This window comes from Oncorhynchus gorbuscha, linkage group LG12 (assembly GCF_021184085.1).
Source record: "Oncorhynchus gorbuscha isolate QuinsamMale2020 ecotype Even-year linkage group LG12, OgorEven_v1.0, whole genome shotgun sequence".
Lineage (NCBI taxonomy): Eukaryota > Metazoa > Chordata > Actinopteri > Salmoniformes > Salmonidae > Oncorhynchus > Oncorhynchus gorbuscha.
The window spans coordinates 81,614,296-81,634,260 of NC_060184.1; the positions used below are offsets into that span (position 1 = coordinate 81,614,296).

Sequence of the window (19,965 nt, forward strand, 5' to 3'; positions counted from 1 at the left end):
ATGGGGGAGGGAAGGAAGGAGGGATGGGGGAGGGAAGGAGGGAGGGATGGGGGAGGGAAGGAGGGAGGGATGGGGGAGGGAAGGAAGGAGGGAGGGATGGGGGAGGGAAGGAGGGAGGGATGGAGGCAAGGAAGGAGGGAGGGAGGGAAGGAGGGAAGGAAGGAGGGAGGGAAGGAGGCAGGGAAGGAGGGAAGGAAGGAGGGAGGGAGGCAGGGAAGGAGGCAGGGAAGGAGGGAGGGATGGGGGAGGGAAGGAGGGAGGGATGGAGGCAGGGAAGGAAGGAGGCAGGGAAGGAGGGCGGGATGGATGGGGGAGGGAAGGAGGGAGGGATGGAGGCAGGGAAGGAGGGAAGGAAGGAGGGAGGGAAGGAGGGAGGGATGGAGGCAGGGAAGGAAGGAGGCAGGGAAGGAGGGCGGGATGGATGGGGGAGGGAAGGAGGGAGGGAAGGAGGCAGGGAAGGAGGGAGGGATGGATGGGGGAGGGAAGGAGGGAGGGATGGAGGGAAGGAGGGAAGGAAGGAGGGAGGGAAGGAGGGATGGAGACAGGGAAGGAAGGAGGGATGGGGGTGGGAAGGAAGGAGGCAGGGAAGGAGGGAGGGAAGGAGGGATGGGGAGGGAAGGAGGGAGGGATGGAGGCAAGGAAGGAGGGAGGGAGGGAAGGAGGGAAGGAGGCAGGGAAGGAGGGAAGGAAGGAGGGAGGGAGGCAGGGAAGGAGGCAGGGAAGGAGGGAGGGAAGGAGGGAGGGAAGGATGGGGAGGGAAGGAGGGAGGGAGGGATGGAGGCAGGGAAGGAGGGAAGGAAGGAGGGAGGGAGGGATGGGGGGTGTGATGGGGAGAGGGAGAGAGAGAAAGAGAGGGGGAGATGGAGAGAGACTTGTATAAGGTAAAGGTTGCAAGTTTGTCCACAGCACAAGGTGCACCTGTGTAATGATCATGCTGTCTAATCAGCGCCTTGATATGCCACACCTGTCAGGTGGATGGATTATTTTGGCAAAGGAGAAATGCTCACTAACAGGGATGTAAACACATTTGTGCACAACATTTTTAGAGAAATAAGCTTTTTGTTCGTATGGAACATTTCTGGGGATCTTTCATTTCAACATGGGTCCAACACTTTACATGTTGTGTTTAATGTTTATGTTCTGTGTAGTTTTGGTGAGCATCATGTGTTATTGCCCTCCTACGTGAAGATACGAGGGACCAGCGTGACACAGCTGAGCACTGCACTAAAGCAGGAACACACACACACCCACCCACCCACCCACCCACCCACACACACACACACACACACACACACACACACACACACACACACACACACACACACACACACACACACACACACACACACACACACACACACACACACACACACACACACACACACACACACACACACACACACACACACACACGCACACACACACACACACACACGCACGCACGCACGCACGCACGCACGCACGCACACACAGTCCTGCGGGCGGCAGACAACAGTCACCTTGTCGCCTTCGATTGTCCCCGGCCCATGTTCCTGGAGCGACACCTCACACACAGCTCAACGGACCGAGGGCTCTGATAGGCTACTGCTGTGGGCCGAGGGCTCTGATAGGCTACTGCTGTGGGCCGAGGGCTCTGATAGGCTACTGCTGTGGGCCGAGGGCTCTGATAGGCTAGTGCTGCCCGACGCTGACATTTACGTTACTTCAGCTCTGCAGAACAAACAGAATCCACCCTGCCTAACAAGTGTCCCAGAATCAACTCTTCCTAACAAGTGTCCCAGAATCCACTCTGCCTAACAAGTGTCCCAGAATCCACTCTGCCTAACAAGTGTCCCAGAATCCACTCTGCCTAACAAGTGTCCCAGAATTCACTCTGCCTAACAAGTGTCCCAGAATCCGCTCTGCCTAACAAGTGTCCCAGAATTCACTCTGCCTAACAAGTGTCCCAGAATCCACTCTGCCTAACAAGTGTCCCAGAATCCACTCTGCCTAACAAGTGTCCCAGAATCCACTCTGCCTAACAAGTGTCCCAGAATCAACTCTTCCTAACAAGTGTCCCAGAATCCACTCTGCCTAACAAGTGTCCCAGAATCCACTTTACCAAGCAGACAGGAAATCAGGCGATTCATGGAAAAACAGCAAAAAATATCATTTTGTCCCTCCCCGATAGCACTGTCTGTGGTGTGTGGTGTCAGTATTGTCTGTGTGTGTGATGTCTGTGTGTGTAAGATGGGATAAGACCCCATCTCCCTCCCTCCCCTCCCTCCCTCTCTCTCCCTCCCTCCCTCCCTCCCTCCCTCCCTCCCTCCCTCCCTCCCCCTCCCTCCCTCCCTCCCTCCCTCCCTCCCTCCCTCCCTCCCTCCCTCCCTCCCTCCCTCCCTCCCTCCCTCCCTCCCTCTCTCTCTCTCTCTCTCCTCCCTCCCTCCCTCCCCTCCCTCCCTCCCTCCCTCCCTCCCTCCCTCCCTCCCTCCCTCCCTCCCTCCCTCCCTCCCTCCCTCCCTCCCTCCCTCCCTCCCTCCCTCCCTCCCTCCCTCCCTCCCTCCCTGAAAGTTCCTCTTCTCTTCTAGTTCTATAGGGAAATAATATTGCTAAAGAACTGCTTCAGTATATAACGTTGGAGATGTCAGTACATGGCCCTTGTCCTTGGGCTGGCTGACATGTGTTGGGCAGATGGCACAGACTTAGAGAGATGGCATACAAAGGCCAGAGGTAGCACCCAGCTCTCTCTCTCTCGCTACCATCCCAACCACATCACGGAACAGATCCCTTCATTTCACTCATCACGAGCAGCAGGAAATCCCCTATGGGTGGTTCCCTGACATAACTCTATGTTTGAGAAAGTGTGTCTGTGTGTGTGTGTGTGTGTGTCTGTGTGTGTGTGTCTCTCTGTGTTTGACGAGCTCCAGGAAACAGTTATCAGTCCCAACTTAGAGATGTACCATTCATTCAATCCCACTCACCACATTTACAGCTCTGTCTAATTACACAGATAAGATCTCATTATTGCTCTTTCCCCTCTCTCTCTCTCTCTCTCTCTCTCTCTCTTTCCCCTCTCTCTCTCTTTCCCCCTCTCTCTCTTTCCCCTCTCTCTCTCTTTCCCCTCTCTCTCTCCTCTCTCTCTCTTATCCATAAATTGAATTGATTTCAACTGACTGATTTCCTTCTATGAACCATAACTCAGTAATGTCTTTTAAATTGTTGCATGTTGCGTTTATATTTTTGATCATGGTAAATGGTGTGTGTGTTGTTCAGGAGTGTAACAAGGATTTACAGAGCATTCAGGAGGTATTCAGAACCCTTTACATGCCAAAGCCAAACCTAGCTGTTGAATTGTTCACTCTTTAAATATAACACATATTCCTAAAATACACTCCTTTCAGAAAGTATTCAGACCCCTTCCCTTTTTCCACATTTTGTTGAAGTTACAGCCTTACATTCTAAAATAGATTTAATACTTATTTTCCCTCATCAATTTGCACATAATACCCCATGACATCACAAAACCCCATGACATCACAATACCCCATGACATCATAATACCCCATGACATCACAATACCCCATGACATCATAATACCCCATGACATCACAATACCCCATGACATCATAATACCCCATGACATCACAAAACCCCATGACATCACAATACCCCATGACATCATAATACCCCATGACATCACAATACCCCATGACCCCATGACATCCCAATACCCCATGACATCATAATACCCATAATACCCCATGACATCATAATCATGACATCACAATACCCCATGACATCATCACAATACCCCATGACATCATAATACCCCATGACATCATAATACCCCATGACATCATAATACCCCATGACATCATAATACCCCATGACATCACAATACCCCATGACATCACAATACCCCATGACATCACAATACCCCATGACATCATAATACCCCATGACATCACAATACCCCATGACATCATAATATCCCATGACATCACAATACCCCATGCCATCATAATATCCCATGACATCATAATACCCCATGACATCACAATACCCCATGACATGACATCACAATATGCCCCCATGACATCATAATAACCCATGACATCACAATACCTCATGACATAATACCCCATGACATCACAATACCCCATGACATCATAATACCCCATGACATCATAATAATACCCCATGACATCACAATACCCCATGACATCATAATATCCCATGACATCACAATACCCCATGACATCATAATACCCCATGACATCACAATACCCCATGACATCATAATAATACCCCATGACATTACCCCATGATATTGACATCACAATACCCCATGACATCATAATATCCCATGACATCACAATACCCCATGACATCATAATACCCCATGACATCACAAAACCCCATGACATCACAATACCCCATGACATCATAATACCCCATGACATCACAATACCCCATGACATCATAATACCCGATGACATCACAATACCCCATGACATCATAATACCCCATAATGAAAAAGCAAAAATAGGTTTTGATTTTATTGCAAATGTATTAAAAACAAAAATACCTTATTTACATAAGTATTCAGACCCTTTGCTATGAGACTCTAAATTGAGCTCAGGTGCATCCTGTTTCCATCGATCATCATTAAGATGTCTCTACAACTTGATTGGAGTCCACCTGTGGTAAATTCAATTGATTGGACATGATTTGGAAAGGCACACACCTGTCTATATAAGGTCACACAGTTGACAGTGCATGTCAGAGAAAAAACCAAGCCATCAAGGAATTGTCCGTAGAGCTCAGAGACAGGATTGTGTCCAGGCACAGATCTGGGAAAAGGTACCAAAAAATGCAGCATTGAAGGTCCCCAAGAACACAGTGGCCTCCATCATTCTGCAGCATTGAAGGTCCCCAAGAACACAGTAGCCTCCATCATTCTTAAATGGAAGAAGGTTGAAACCAGCAAGACTCTTCCTAGAGCTGGACGCCGGGTTAAACTGAGCGATCGGAGGACAAGGGCCTTGGTCAGGGAGGTGACCAAGAACCCGATGGTCACTCTGACAGAGCTCCAGAGTTCCTCTGTGGAGATGAGAGAACCTTCCAGAAGGACAACCATCTCTGCAGCACTCCACCAATCAGGCCTTTATGGTAGAGTGGACAGACAAGGCCGTAAAAGGCTCATGACAGCCCACTTAGAGTTTGCCAAAAGGCACCTAAAGGACTCTCAGACCATGAGAAACCAGATTCTCTGGTCTGATGAAACCAAGATTGAACTCTTTGGCCTGAATGCTAAGCGTCACGTCTGGAGGAAAGCTGGCACCATCCCTACGGTGAAGCATGGTGGTGAGAGCATCATGTCTGGAGGAAAGCTGGCACCATCCCTACAGTCAAGCATGGTAGTGAGAGCATCATGTCTGGAGGAAAGCTGGCACCATCCCTACAGTGAAGCATGGTGGTGAGAGCATCATGTCTGGAGGAAAGCTGGCACCATCCCTACGGTGAAGCATGGTGGTGAGAGCATCATATCTGGAGGAAAGCTGGCACCATGCTTACAGTCAAGCATGGTGGTGAGAGCATCATGTCTGGAGGAAAGCTGGCACCATCCCTACGGTGAAGCATGGTGGTGAGAGCATCATGTCTGGAGGAAAGCTGGCACCATGCTTACAGTCAAGCATGGTGGTGAGACCATCCCTACAGTCAAGCATGGTGGTGAGAGCATCATGGGGATGTTTTTCAGAAGCAGGGACTGGGAGACTAGTTAGGATTTAGGCAAAGATGAACCGAGCAAAGTAGAGAGAGATCCTTGATGAAAACCTGCTCCAGAGCGCTCAGACTGGGGTGAAGGTTCACCTTCCAATAGGACAACGACCCTAAGCACACAGCTAAGACGACACAAGAGTGGCTTCGGGACAAGTCTCTGAATGTCCTTGAGTGGCCCGGCCAGAGTCCGGACTTGAACCCGATCAAACATCTTTGGAGAGACCTGAAAATAGCTGTGCAGCAACGCTCCCCATCCAACCTGACAGATTTCAGTTTTTAAGTTGTATAAATTTGCTCAAATTCACCCAAAGGTATTGCTCTTTTAAATAAAAAAACAGGTTTGCTGTTTGTTTGAGCAATATGAGATGGAAGGAAGTTCCATACAATAATGTCTCTATATAACACTGTACGTTTTCTTGAATTTGTTCTGGATTTGGGGGCTGTGAAAAGACCCCTGGTGGCATGTCTGGTGGGATAAGTGTGTGTGTCAGAGCTGTGTGTAAGTTGACAAACAATTTGTGATTTTAAACACATTAATGTTTCTTATAGTGTGTGTGTGTGTGTGTGTGTGTGTGTGTGTGTGTGTGTGTGTGTGTGTGTGTGTGTGTGTGTGTGTGTGTGTGTGTGTGTGTGTGTGTGTGTGTGTGTGTGTGTTGTTCAGAGGTGTAACACGGACATAGATGGTGTGTGTGTGCTTGTTTCAATAGCACTGCGAACAGTGATAACTATCCCTCTCTTCTCCTCTCTCATCTCGTAGTGATGCAAAACATCCCGCTTGATGTCACTTTCCCAGCATGCATTGTCATGTTAAACCTCCTTTACGTCGTTTACCAAACACACGCAAAGCCCCACTGTGTATGTTAAATGTTGCTTTGCAGGGGACGAAGACGACGGGGTCCCCTTATTGTCCTCTCATTGTTGGGGTGTTTCTTTGAAGGTCTGGTCCCGGGGTTTTCGTGGGTGACCCACTGTACAGAGGATAAACCTTGGAGAGAAGCCTCTGTCCTAACAGTTGGTCACGGCCCACTGCTCTTGGCAACAACAGCCGTCCTGGCAGGCATCGCTAGGCTAGCTAGCTGTGTAGCGTAGCTGTCACCGGCGTAACACAGTTTGTTCTCGCTCGACCCAAGGTTGGAGTTCACCCCCCCCCCCCCCCCAAAAAAAACATCTTTCAGTCAGGCAGCCAATCACAAAGTCCCGATCGCTGTCCATGGAGCTGAAGTTGTGACTTGTCTATGCAGCTGCCTATCGAATCGATTATAGGCTTTCTGTAGTTCCAGGGTGTATAGCTTTGCTTTAGCTAATTTAATACATGTTTATTGTTAGGCCTATTTGGTGGTTAAACCAAGCATTTCACAACGCTCTACACGGTGTCACACGGCTGTCATTTAGACTGCTGGCTGGTGGCAAAACAACCTATTGGCTTGGCCAGTCATTAAAGACGGACATTCAAACATTGAGACAACAGCAACCAACTGTTATACATAAAGCTGTCCTATATGTCCTGTACAAAGTAAAAGTGCAATATGTGCCATGTAAGAAAGCTAACGTTTCAGTTCCTTGCTCAGAACATGAGAACATATGAAAGCTGGTGGTTCGTTTTAACATGAGTCATCAATATTCCCAGGTAAGAAGTTTTAAGTTGTAGTTAATATAGTATTTATAGGACTATTTCTCTCTATACCATTTGTATTTCATATACCTTTGACTATTGGATTTTCTTATAGGCACTTTAGTATTGCCAGTGTAACAGTGTAGCTTCCATCCCTCTCCTCGCTCCTACCTGGGCTCGAACCAGCAACACATCGACAACAGCCACCATCGAAGCAGCGTTACCAGTGCAGAGCACCACCCCAAGGCTCAGAGCGAGTGAAGTTTGAAACGCTATTAGCGCGCGCTAACTAGCTAGCCATTTCACTTCGTTTACACCAGCCTCATCTCGGGAGTCGATAGGCTTGAAGTCATAAACAGAGCAATGCTTGATGCACAACGAAGAGCTGCTGGCAAAACGCAAAGAAAGTGTTGTTTGAATGAATGTTTATGCGCCTGCTTCTGCCTACCACCGCTCAGTCAGATACTTAGATACTTGTATGCTCAGTCAGTTTATATGCAACGCAGGACACGCTAGATAATATCTAGTAATATCATCAACCATGTGTAGTTAACTAGTGATTATGATGGATTGTTTTTTATAAGATAAGTTTAATGCTAGCTAGCAACTTACCATGCCTTACTGCATTCGCGTAACAGTCTCCTTGTGGAGTGCAACGAGAGAGAGGCAGGTCGTTGCGTTGGACAAGTTAACTGTAAGCTTGCAAGATTGGATACTATAAACTACTATAGTAACTACAGTATATAGAGGCCTATAGTAACTACAGTATATAGAGGCCTATAGTAACTACTATAGTAACTACAGTATATAGAGGACTATAGTAACTACTATAGTAACTACAGTATATAGAGGACTATAGTAACTACTATAGTAACTACAGTATATAGAGGCCTATAGTAACTACTATAGTAACTGCAGTATATAGAGGACTATAGTAACTACAGTATATAGAGGACTATAGTAACTACTATAGTAACTACAGTATATAGAGACCTATAGTACATTTAACATTTACATTTAAGTCATTTAGCAGACGCTCTTATCCAGAGCGACTTACAAATTGGTGCATTCACCCTATGACATCCAGTGGAACAGTCACTTTACAATAGTGCATCTAAAAACTTAAGGGGGGGTGAGAGGGATTACTTATCCTATCCTAGGTATTCCTTAAAGAGGTGGGGTTTCAGGTGTCTCCGGAAGGTGGTGATTGACTCCGCTGTCCTGGCGTCGTGAGGGAGTTTGTTCCACCATTGGGGGGCCAGGGCAGCGAACAGTTTTGACTAACTACTATAGTAACTACAGTATATAACTACAGTATATAGAGGCCTATAGTAACTACTATAGTAACTACAGTATATAGAGGCCTATAGTAACTACAGTATATAGAGGCCTATAGTAACTACAGTATATAGAGGCCTATAGTAACTACTATAGTAACTACAGTATATAGAGGACTATAGTAACTACAGTATATAGAGGACTATAGTAACTACTATAGTAACTACAGTATATAGAGACCTATAGTAACTACAGTATATAGAGGACTATAGTAACTACAGTATATAGAGGACTATAGTAACTACAGTATATAGAGGCCTATAGTAACTACTATAGTAACTACTATAGTAACTACAGTATATAGAGGCCTATAGTAACTACTATAGTAACTACAGTATATAGAGGACTATAGTAACTACAGTATATAGAGGCCTATAGTAACTACTATAGTAACTACAGTATATAGAGGCCTATAGTAACTACTATAGTAACTACAGTATATAAAGGACTATAGTAACTACTATAGTAACTACAGTATATAGAGGTCTATAGTAATTACTATAGTAACTACAGTATATAGAGGCCTATAGTAATTACTATAGTAACTACAGTATATAGAGACCTATAGTAACTACTATAGTAACTACAGTATATAGAGGCCTATAGTAACTACTATAGTAACTACAGTATATAGAGGCCTATAGTAACTACTATAGTAACTACAGTATATAGAGGCCTATAGTAACTACAGTATATAGAGGCCTATAGTAACTACAGTATATAGAGGCCTATAGTAACTACAGTATATAGAGGCCTATAGTAACTACTATAGTAACTACAGTATATAGAGGCCTATAGTAACTACTATAGTAACTACAGTATATAGAGGACTATAGTAACTACTATAGTAACTACAGTATATAGAGACCTATAGTAACTACAGTATATAGAGGCCTATAGTAACTACAGTATATAGAGGCCTATAGTAACTACAGTATATAGAGGCCTATAGTAACTACTATAGTAACTACAATATATAGAGGCCTATAGTAACTACTATAGTAACTACAGTATATAGAGGCCTATAGTAATTACTATAGTAACTACAGTATATAGAGACCTATAGTAACTACTATAGTAACTACAGTATATAGAGGCCTATAGTAACTACTATAGTAACTACAGTATATAGAGGCCTATAGTAACTACAGTATATAGAGGCCTATAGTAACTACTATAGTAACTACAGTATATAGAGGCCTATAGTAACTACAGTATATAGAGGTCTATAGTAACTACTATAGTAACTACAGTATATAGAGGCTATAGTAACTACTATAGTAACTACAGTATATAGAGACCTATAGTAACTACTATAGTAACTACAGTATATAGAGGCCTATAGTAACTACTATAGTAACTACAGTATATAGAGGACTATAGTAACTACTATAGTAACTACAGTATATAGAGGCCTATAGTAACTACTATAGTAACTACAGTATATAGAGGACTATAGTAACTACTAGAGGATAGTAACTACAGTATATAGAGACCTATAGTAACTACAGTATATAGAGGACTATAGTAACTACAGTATATAGAGGCCTATAGTAACTACTATAGTAACTACAGTATATAGAGGCCTATAGTAACTACTATAGTAACTACAGTATATAGAGGCCTATAGTAACTACAGTATATAGAGGCCTATAGTAACTACTATAGTAACTACAGTATATAGAGACCTATAGTAACTACAGTATATAGAGGCCTATAGTAACTACAGTATATAGAGGCCTATAGTAACTACAGTATATAGAGGCCTATAGTAACTACAGTATATAGAGGACTATAGTAACTACTATAGTAACTACAGTATATAGAGGCCTATAGTAACTACAGTATATAGAGGCCTATAGTAACTACTATAGTAACTACAGTATATAGAGGCCTATAGTAACTACAGTATATAGAGGCCTATAGTAACTACAGTATATAGAGGCCTATGGTAACTACAGTATATAGAGGCCTATAGTAACTACAGTATATAGAGGCCTATAGTAACTACAGTATATAGAGGACTATAGTAACTACAGTATATAGAGGCCTATAGTAACTACAGTATATAGAGGACTATAGTAACTACAGTATATAGAGGACTATAGTAACTACTATAGTAACTACAGTATATAGAGGACTATAGTAACTACTATAGTAACTACAGTATATAGAGGACTATAGTAACTACAGTATATAGAGGACTATAGTAACTACAGTATATAGAGGACTATAGTAACTACTATAGTAACTACAGTATATAGAGGACTATAGTAACTACAGTATATAGAGGACTATAGTAACTACAGTATGTAGAATGGGTCCACCACAGCCTGTAGGTCCAGGTTGTGGGCCCCGTCTGTTGTCTATACTGGGTATTGCCAACCCCTCTTTCCTGAGACATTGTGCATTATATGTCTGTTGTGCTGCACACAAACCACACATCTCAAAACGCCGGTTCGCCAGTATGAACGAAATCACAAACCGTTTCATGTTTTTGTTTGAACCCTCAAGAACTGTTAAAGAACTGTTAAAGAACCACTAAAGAACTGTTAAAGAACCATTAAAGAACCACTAAAGAACCACTAAAGAACCGCTAAAGAACTGTTAAAGAACCACTAAAGAACCGCTAAAGAACTGTTAAAGAACCACTAAAGAACCATTAAAGAACCACTAAAGAACCATTAAAGAACCACTAAAGAACAGCTAAAGAACCGCTAAAGAACAGCTAAAGAACCACTAAAGAACCGCTAAAGAACTGTTAAAGAACCACTAAAGAACCACTAAAGAACCATTAAAGAACCACTAAAGAACAGCTAAAGAACCGCTAAAGAACAGCTAAAGAACCACTAAAGAACCACTAAAGAACCATTAAAGAACCACTAAAGAACCATTAAAGAACAGCTAAAGAACCGCTAAAGAACAGCTAAAGAACCACTAAAGAACCACTAAAGAACCATTAAAGAACCACTAAAGAACCATTAAAGAACCACTAAAGAACCATTAAAGAACAGCTAAAGAACCGCTAAAGAACAGCTAAAGAACCACTAAAGAACTGTTAAAGAACCACTAAAGAACCATTAAAGAACAGCTAAAGAACCGCTAAAGAACCACTAAAGAACCATTAAAGAACCGCTAAAGAACCACTAAAGAACCACTAAAGAACCATTAAAGAACAGCTAAAGAACCGCTAAAGAACCACTAAAGAACAGCTAAAGAACCACTAAAGAACTGCTAAAGAACAGCTAAAGAACTGTTAAAGAACCACTAAAGATGATAATTTGTTTGTTATCTGCAAATACAATTTATCTCTTTCCTTAACGTGTTGAGGCCGGGAATTAAGGAGAACGAATCAATCAAAGATGTCGCAGAACTACTGCATTTGAAACACTTCTCCCTTCAGGCCAGTTTTTCAAGCTGTTTAAAACATTTACTTTCGCTGTCACTTCAGCGGAGAGATCGTTTTTCTAAACTAAAACTCAAAGAACTACCTGAGTAGAATACCTGAGTAAGCGCTAGTGATTTCATTAGCGGCGACATAGCCTTGACCACAGCATCTGTTCACCAATATCCCCTTAACTTTCAATCAGTTCAGTTAGTTATTTGTTTCATTGGCACTTTGATTAGTCACATTCTTGAAACCCAAGAAATAAATATTTAGCTTCCTAGTACATATAGAATTTTAAAACGTCTATGAATGACTATTTTGGAGGTTTACTGTAGGCTTGGGAGGCATCCAGGTTTTCATACCGACATATCGTTCTTCTGCCATCCCAGGATTTATGGTATTACCGACATAGTACACAAGGGGGCACTAAAACACAAAAACAACTCATTGGGCATCTATTACCAGCATGGAAACACAATTAGAGGAGAGGAGAAGAGAAGAGGAGAAGAGAGGAGAGGATAAGAGATGAGTAGAGGAGTGGAGAGGAGAGGAGAGGAGAAGAGATGAGGAGAGGAGAGGAGAAGAGAGGAGAGGAGAGGAGAGAGAGGAGAAGATGAGAGGAGAGTAGAGGAGAGGAGTGGAGAAGAGATGAGGAGAGGAGAGGAGAGAGAGGAGAAGAGAAGAGAGGAGAGGAGAGGAGAGGAGAGGATGAGGAGAGGAGAAGAGGAGAGGAGAGGAGAAGAGATGAGGAGAGGAGAAGAGTGGAGAGGAGAGGAGAGGAGAAGAGATGAGGAGAGGAGAAGAGTGGAGAGGAGAGGAGAAGAGATGAGGAGAGAGGAGTGGAGGAGAAGAGTGGAGAGGAGAAGAGATGAGGAGAGGAGAGGAGAAGAGAGGAGTGGAGAAGAGAGGAGAGGAGAAAAGATGAGGAGAGAGGAGTGGAGAGGAAAAGAGAAGAGAAGAGGAGAGAAGAGGAGTGGAGAGGAGAGGAGAGGAGTGGAGTGGAGAGGAGAAGAGAGAGGAGAAGAGATGAGGAGAGGAGAAGAGTGGAGAGGAGAAGAGAAGAGAAGAGGAGAAGAGATGAGAAGAGAGGAGGAGAGGAGAAGAGAGGAGATGAGAAAAGAGGAGAGGAGATGAGGAGAGAGGAGTGGAGAGGAAAAGAGAAGAGAAGAGGAGAGGAGTGGAGAGGAGAGGAGAAGAGAGAGAGGAGAGGAGAAGAGATGAGGGAGGAGAAGAGTGGAGAGGAGAGAAGAGGAGAGAGAGAGGAGAGGAGAAGAGATGAGGGGAGAGGAGAGGAGAGGAGAGGAGAAGAATTAGCCCCCAGTCAGTCAGAAAGGCTTAATTAAGGAGAGGAGAGGCTTTCAAGGATCTGAGGAAAAAAGTCTGTCCTATGTTTAGATTTGATAACATAAGCAACAGGTTTTCTACTTGGAAGGAGCAGGATAAAGAGACACTTCCTGAATACAGCCCCACCTGACTGGCTGTTCCACACACCTCGCGAATATAGAGAGCTGGCTGGACACACACACTAAATAAGGGGCATCCTGCCATTCAGAGATCATTATTTAGAAGGAAAGAAACAAAGTGTGTGTGTGTATCAGTGTGTGTGTGTGTATCAGTGTGTGTGTGTGTATCAGTGTTGTGTGTCAGTGTGTGTGTGTGTGTGTGTGTGTCAGTGTGTGTGTGTATCAGTGTGTGTGTGTGTGTGTATCAGTGTGTGTGTGTGTATCAATGTGTGTGTGTATCTGTGTTGTTTATCAGTGTGTGTGTGTGTGTATCAGTGTGTGTGTGTGTGTGTGTATCAGTGTGTGTGTGTGGATCGTGTGTGTGTGTGTGTATCAGTGTGTGTGTGTGTGTGTGTATCAGTGTGTGTGTGTGTATCAGTGTGTGTGTGTGTATCAGTGTGAATGTGTGTGTGTATGTGTGTGTGTGTGTGTGTATCAGTGTGTGTGTGTGTATCAGTGTTGTGTATCAGTGTGTGTGTGTGTATCAGTGTGTGTGTGTGTGTGTGTCAGTGTGTGTGTGTGTGTGTATCAGTGTGTGTGTGTGTGTGTGTGTGTATCTGTGTGTGTATATCAGTGTGTGTGTGTGTGTGTGTGTATCAGTGTGTATCAGTGTGTGTGTGTGTGTGTGTATCAGTGTGTGTGTGTGTCGGCCTGTGTGTGTGTATCAGTGTGTGTGTGTGTGTGTGTGTGTGTGTGTATCAGTGTGAATCAGTGTGTGTGTGTGTGTGTGTGTGTGTGTGTGTGTGTGTATCAGTGTGTGTGTGTGTCGGCCTGTGTGTGTATATCAGTGTGTGTGTGTGTGTATCAGTGTGTATCAGTGTGTATCAGTGTGTGTGTGTGTGTGTATCAGTGTGTGTGTGTGTGTATCAGTGTGTGTGTGTGTGTGTATCAGTGTGTGTGTGTGTGTATCAGTGTGTGTGTGTGTGTGTGTATCAGTGTGAATCAGTGTGTGTGTGTGTGTGTGTGTGTGTGTGTGTGTGTGTGTGTGTGTGTGTGTGTATCAGTGTGTGTGTATATCAGTGTGTGTGTGTATCAGTGTGAATCAGTGTGTGTGTATCAGTGTGTATCAGTGTGTGTGTGTGTGGGTATCAGTGTGTGTGTGTGTGTATCAGTGTGTATCAGTGTGTATCAGTGTGTGTGTGTATCAGTGTGTGTGTGTGTGTATCAGTGTGTGTGTGTGTGTGTGTGTGTGTGTGTATGTGTGTGTGTATCAGTGTGTGTGTGTGTGTGTGTCAGTGTGTATCAGTGTGTGTGTATCAGTGTGTGTGTGTGTGTGTGTGTGTGTGTGTGTGTGTGTGTGTGTGTGTATCAGTGTGTATCAGTGTGTATCAGTGTGTATCAGTGTGTATCAGTGTATGTGTGTATCAGTGTGTATCAGTGTGTATCAGTGTGTGTGTATGTGTGTGTGTATCAGTGTGTGTGTGTGTGTATCAGTGTGTATCAGTGTGTATGTGTGTGTGTGTGTGTGTGTGTGTGTGTATGTGTGTGTATCAGTGTGTGTGTATCAGTGTGTATCAGTGTGTATGTGTGTGTATCAGTGTGTATCAGTGTGTATCAGTGTGTATCAGTGTGTGTGTGTGTGTGTGTGTATCAGTGTGTATGTGTGTATCAGTGTGTGTATCAGTGTGTATCAGTGTGTATCAGTGTGTATCAGTGTGTGTGTATCAGTGTGTGTGTATCAGTGTGTATCAGTGTGTATCAGTGTGTATCAGTGTGTGTGTGTGTGTGTGTGTATCAGTGTGTATCAGTGTGTGTGTGTATCAGTGTGTATCAGTGTGTATCAGTGTGTATCAGTGTGTATCAGTGTGTGTGTGTGTATCAGTGTGTATCAGTGTGTATCAGTGTGTATCAGTGTGTATCAGTGTGTGTGTGTGTGTATCAGTGTGTATCAGTGTGTATCAGTGTGTATCAGTGTGTGTGTGTGTATATCAGTGTGTATCAGTGTGTGTGTGTATATCAGTGTGTATCAGTGTGTGTGTGTATATCAGTGTGTATCAGTGTGTATCAGTGTGTGTGTGTATATCAGTGTGTATCAGTGTGTGTGTGTATCAGTGTGTGTGTGTGTATCAGTGTGTATCAGTGTGTGTGTGTATCAGTGTGTATCAGTGTGTGTGTGTATCAGTGTGTGTGTGTATCAGTGTGTATCAGTGTGTATCAGTGTGTATCAGTGTGTATCAGTGTGTGTGTGTGTATCAGTGTGTATCAGTGTGTATCAGTGTGTGTGTGTGTATCAGTGTGTATCAGTGTGTGTGTGTATCAGTGTGTATCAGTGTGTATCAGTGTGTATCAGTGTGTGTGTATCAGTGTGTATCTGTGTGTATCAGTGTGTATCAGTGTGTGTGTGTATCAGTGTGTGTGTGTGTGTGTATCAGTATGTATCAGTGTGTATCAGTGTGTATCAGTGTGTATCGGTGTGTGTGTGTGTATCAGTGTGTATCAGTGGTTTGGAGCCAAGGGCCAGTCACTGTTAATGAGACAGTGAGACAGACAAAACCCTCTGGTTTGGAGCCAAGGGCCAGTCACTGTTAATGAGACCGTGAGACAGACAAAACCCTCTGGTTTGGAGCCAAGGGCCAGTCACTGTTAATGAGACAGTGAGACAGACAAAACCCTCTGGTTTGGAGCCAAGGGCCAGTCACTGTTAATGAGACAGTGAGACAGACAAAACCCTCTGGTTTGGAGCCAAGGGCCAGTCACTGTTAATGAGACAGTGAGACAGACAAAACCCTCTGGTTTGGAGCCAAGGGCCAGTCACTGTTAATGAGACAGTGAGACAGACAAAACCCTCTGGTTTGGAGCCAAGGGCCAGTCACGGTTAATGAGACAGTGAGACAGACAAAACCCCAAAGCATTACCACAATAAAACCCAAACAAAACGTAGAACCAAAACCCAACTAAAACCCCACCAAGATGCCACCAAAACCCAACCAAGACGCCACCAAAACCCAACCAAGACCCCACCAAAACCCCACCAAGACCCCACCAAGACCCCACCAAGACCCCACCAAAACCCCACCAAGACCCCACCAAAACCCCACCAAAACCCAACCAAGATGCCACCAAAACCCCACCAAGACCCCACCAAAACCCCACCAAGACCCCACCAAGACCCCACCAAGACCCCACCAAGACCCCACCAAAACCCCACCAAAACCCCACCAAGATGCCACCAAAACCCAACCAAGACCCCACCAAAACCCAACCAAGACCCCACCAAAACCCCACCAAGACCCCACCAAGACGCCATATTCCCCTAATCCCTCCCTCCCCAGGTGTAGTTGGTTAGTTATCCTACCTGGTCGTGGCTGGCTTCGATGGAGCTCCCGATGCCGTGGAAAGTCATCTGTACAGGTGAGAGTGTCAGGTAGGTCATGAACTCTCTACCATTCTGACCATCGCTGTACAGCACCTGGAAGACACAGGGACAAACACACGATGACAATTACACCACTGTTCAAAGTTTGGGGTCAGTTTTTGAAAGAAAAGCACATTTTTTTGTCCATTAAAATAACATCAAATTGATCAGAAATACAGTGTAGACATTGTTAATGTTGTAAATGACTATTGTAGTTGGAAACGGCTGATTTTTGATGGAATATCTATATAGGCGAACAGAGGCCCATTATCAGCAACCATCACCCCTGTGTTCCAATGGCACGCTGTGTTAGCTAATCCAAGTTTAGAATTTTAAAAGGCTAATTGATCATTAGAAAATCCTTTTGCAATTATGTTAGTACAGCTGAAAACTGTTGTTCTGATTAAAGAAGCAATGTAAACTGGCCTTCTTTAGACTAGTTGAGTATCTGGAGCATCAGCATTTGTGGGTTCGATTACAGGCTCAAAATGACCAGAAACAAAGACCTTTCTTCTGAAATTCATCAGTCTATTCTTGTTCTGAGAAATGAAGGCTGTTCCATGTGATAATTTGCCAAGAAACTGTAGATCTCGTACAGCGCTGTGTACTACTCCCTTCACAGAACAGCGCAAACTGTCTCTAACCAGAATAGAAAGAGGAGTGGGAGGCCCCGGTGCACAACTGAGCAAGAGGACAAGAACATCAGTGTCTCGTTTGAGAAACAGACAGCTCACAAGTATTCAACTGGCAGCATCATTAAATAGTACCCGCAAAACACCAGTCTCAACGTCAACAGTGAAGAGGCGACTCCGGGATGCTGGCCTTCTAGGCAGAGTTGAAAAGTGTTACGGACAGACAAAGTTTGAGGTGTTCAGATCACAAAGGAGAACATTCATGAGATGCAGGAAAAAATACTGGAGGAGTGAACCATCTGTCAAACATGGTGAAGGCAATGTGATGGTCTGGGGGTGCTTTGGTGGTGGTAATGTGGGAGATTTGTACAGGGTAAAAGGAATCTTGAAGAAGGAAGGCTATCACTCCATTTTGCAGCTCCATTCCATACCCTGTGGACGGAGCTTAATTGGAGCCAATTTCCTCCTACATTGGGACAATGACCCAAAGCACAGCTCCAAACTATGCAGTAACTATTTAAGGAAGAAGCAGTCAGCTGGTATTCTGTCTATAATGGAGTGGCCAACACAGTCACCGGATCTTAACCCTATTGAGCTGTTGTGGGAGCAGCTTGACCTTATGGTACGTAAGAAGTGCCCATCAAACCAATCCAACTTGTGGGAGCTGCTTCAGGAAGCATGGGGTGATATCTCATCAGATTACCACAATAAACTGACAACTAGAATACCAAAAGGTCTGCAAGGCTGTAATTGCTGCAAAATGAGAATTCTTTGACGAAAGCAATGTTTCTATAACATTCAGCACCCAACCATGCAATCTCCAATGACAAACATTGGCAGTAGAATGGCCTTACTGAAGAGCTTGGTGACTTTCAACGTGGCACCGTCATAGGATGCCACCTTTCCAACAAGTCAGTTTGTCAAATTTCTGCCCTGCTAAAGGTGAATGGAAGCAAGTCCCCGCAGCAATGTTCCAACATCTAGTGGAAAGCCTTCCCAGAAGAGTGGAGGCTGTTATAGCAGCAATGTTCCAACATCTAGTGGAAAGCCTTCCCAGAAGAGTGGAGGCTGTTATAGCAGCAATGTTCCAACATCTAGTGGAAAGCCTTCCCAGAAGAGTAGAGGCTGTTATAGCAGCAATGTTCCTACATCTAGTGGAAAGCCTTCCCAGAAGAGTGGAGGCTGTTATAGCAGCAATGTTCCAACATCTAGTGGAAAGCCTTCCCAGAAGAGTGGAGGCTGTTATAGCAGCAATGTTCCAACATCTAGTGGAATGCCTTCCCAGAAGAGTAGAGGCTGTTATAGCAGCAATGTTCCTACATCTAGTGGAAAGCCTTCCCAGAAGAGTAGAGGCTGTTATAGCAGCAATGTTCCAACATCTAGTGGAAAACCTTCCCAGAAGAGTGGAGGCTGTTATAGCAGCAATGTTCCAACATCTAGTGGAAAACCTTCCCAGAAGAGTGGAGGCTGTTATAGCAGCAATGTTCCAACATCTAGTGGAAAGCCTTCCCAGAAGAGTGGAGGCTGTTATAGCAGCAATGTTCCAACATCTAGTGGAAAGCCTTCCCAGAAGAGTAGAGGCTGTTATAGCAGCAATGTTCCAACATCTAGTGGAAAGCCTTCCCAGAAGAGTGGAGGCTGTTATAGCAGCAATGTTCCTACATCTAGTGGAAAGCATTCCCAGAAGAGTAGAGGCTGTTATAGCAGCAATGTTCCAACATCTAGTGGAAAACCTTCCCAGAAGAGTGGAGGCTGTTATAGCAGCACAGGGTGAGGGAGGGGGGTGGGGACCAACTCCATATTAAATGGACATGGTTTTGGATTATAATGTTAGACCAGCAGGTGTCCACATATTTCAGACGACTCCCTGTGACACTTGCGGTGGCCGTAGAGCAGAACGGGTCCGATGCTTCAGACGTTTTCATTCGGGAAGATAATGACACGAGAAGCTGTAGCTCATTCTACCGCAGATTCTACCGCAGGCTAACGTAAACAGAACAGTGAGGGTAAGGGTGGGTTGAGATGTAGCCCACTCAGAAAAAACATCTCTCTAGTTTAACCTGACAGATGTGGTGGATAGAGAGACACAACCTCGTGCAACAACAGATATCTCTAGTTTAACCTGACAGATGTGGTGGATAGAGAGACACAACCTCGTGGGTTCTTAACCCGGTGGGTTCTAAGATGGACGCACCGGTGCGTCAGTAGACTCTAGGGAGATATGAAAGAGACATGGTTTGTTTTGACTTTCCAGTTCCAGTCTGGTTTTACAGCTGTACAGCTGCTATGCCCTTACTAACTCTGATTAATAACATAGTCCTATATATCACACACCCCACTGAATCCTCATAGGACAAATAAACATTGATTTGATA

At 44.4% G+C, this 19,965-nt stretch overlaps 1 protein-coding gene across 3 annotated transcripts in view; it reads right to left on the reverse strand.

Annotated features, from left to right (window-relative positions):
- The window catches only part of stau2 (staufen double-stranded RNA binding protein 2), a 286,330-nt gene that overhangs the window by 92,224 nt on the left and 174,141 nt on the right, over nucleotides 1-19,965 (reverse strand). For all 3 annotated transcript variants that reach the window (XR_006830797.1, XM_046293051.1, XM_046293050.1), the window contains exon 14: nucleotides 16,899-17,012. Coding sequence is in view for 2 of the 3 variants with exons in the window: in XM_046293051.1 (XP_046149007.1) it covers nucleotides 16,899-17,012 (114 nt within the window). In the remaining variant the exon portion in view is untranslated. The remainder of the gene's footprint in view (nucleotides 1-16,898; nucleotides 17,013-19,965) is intronic.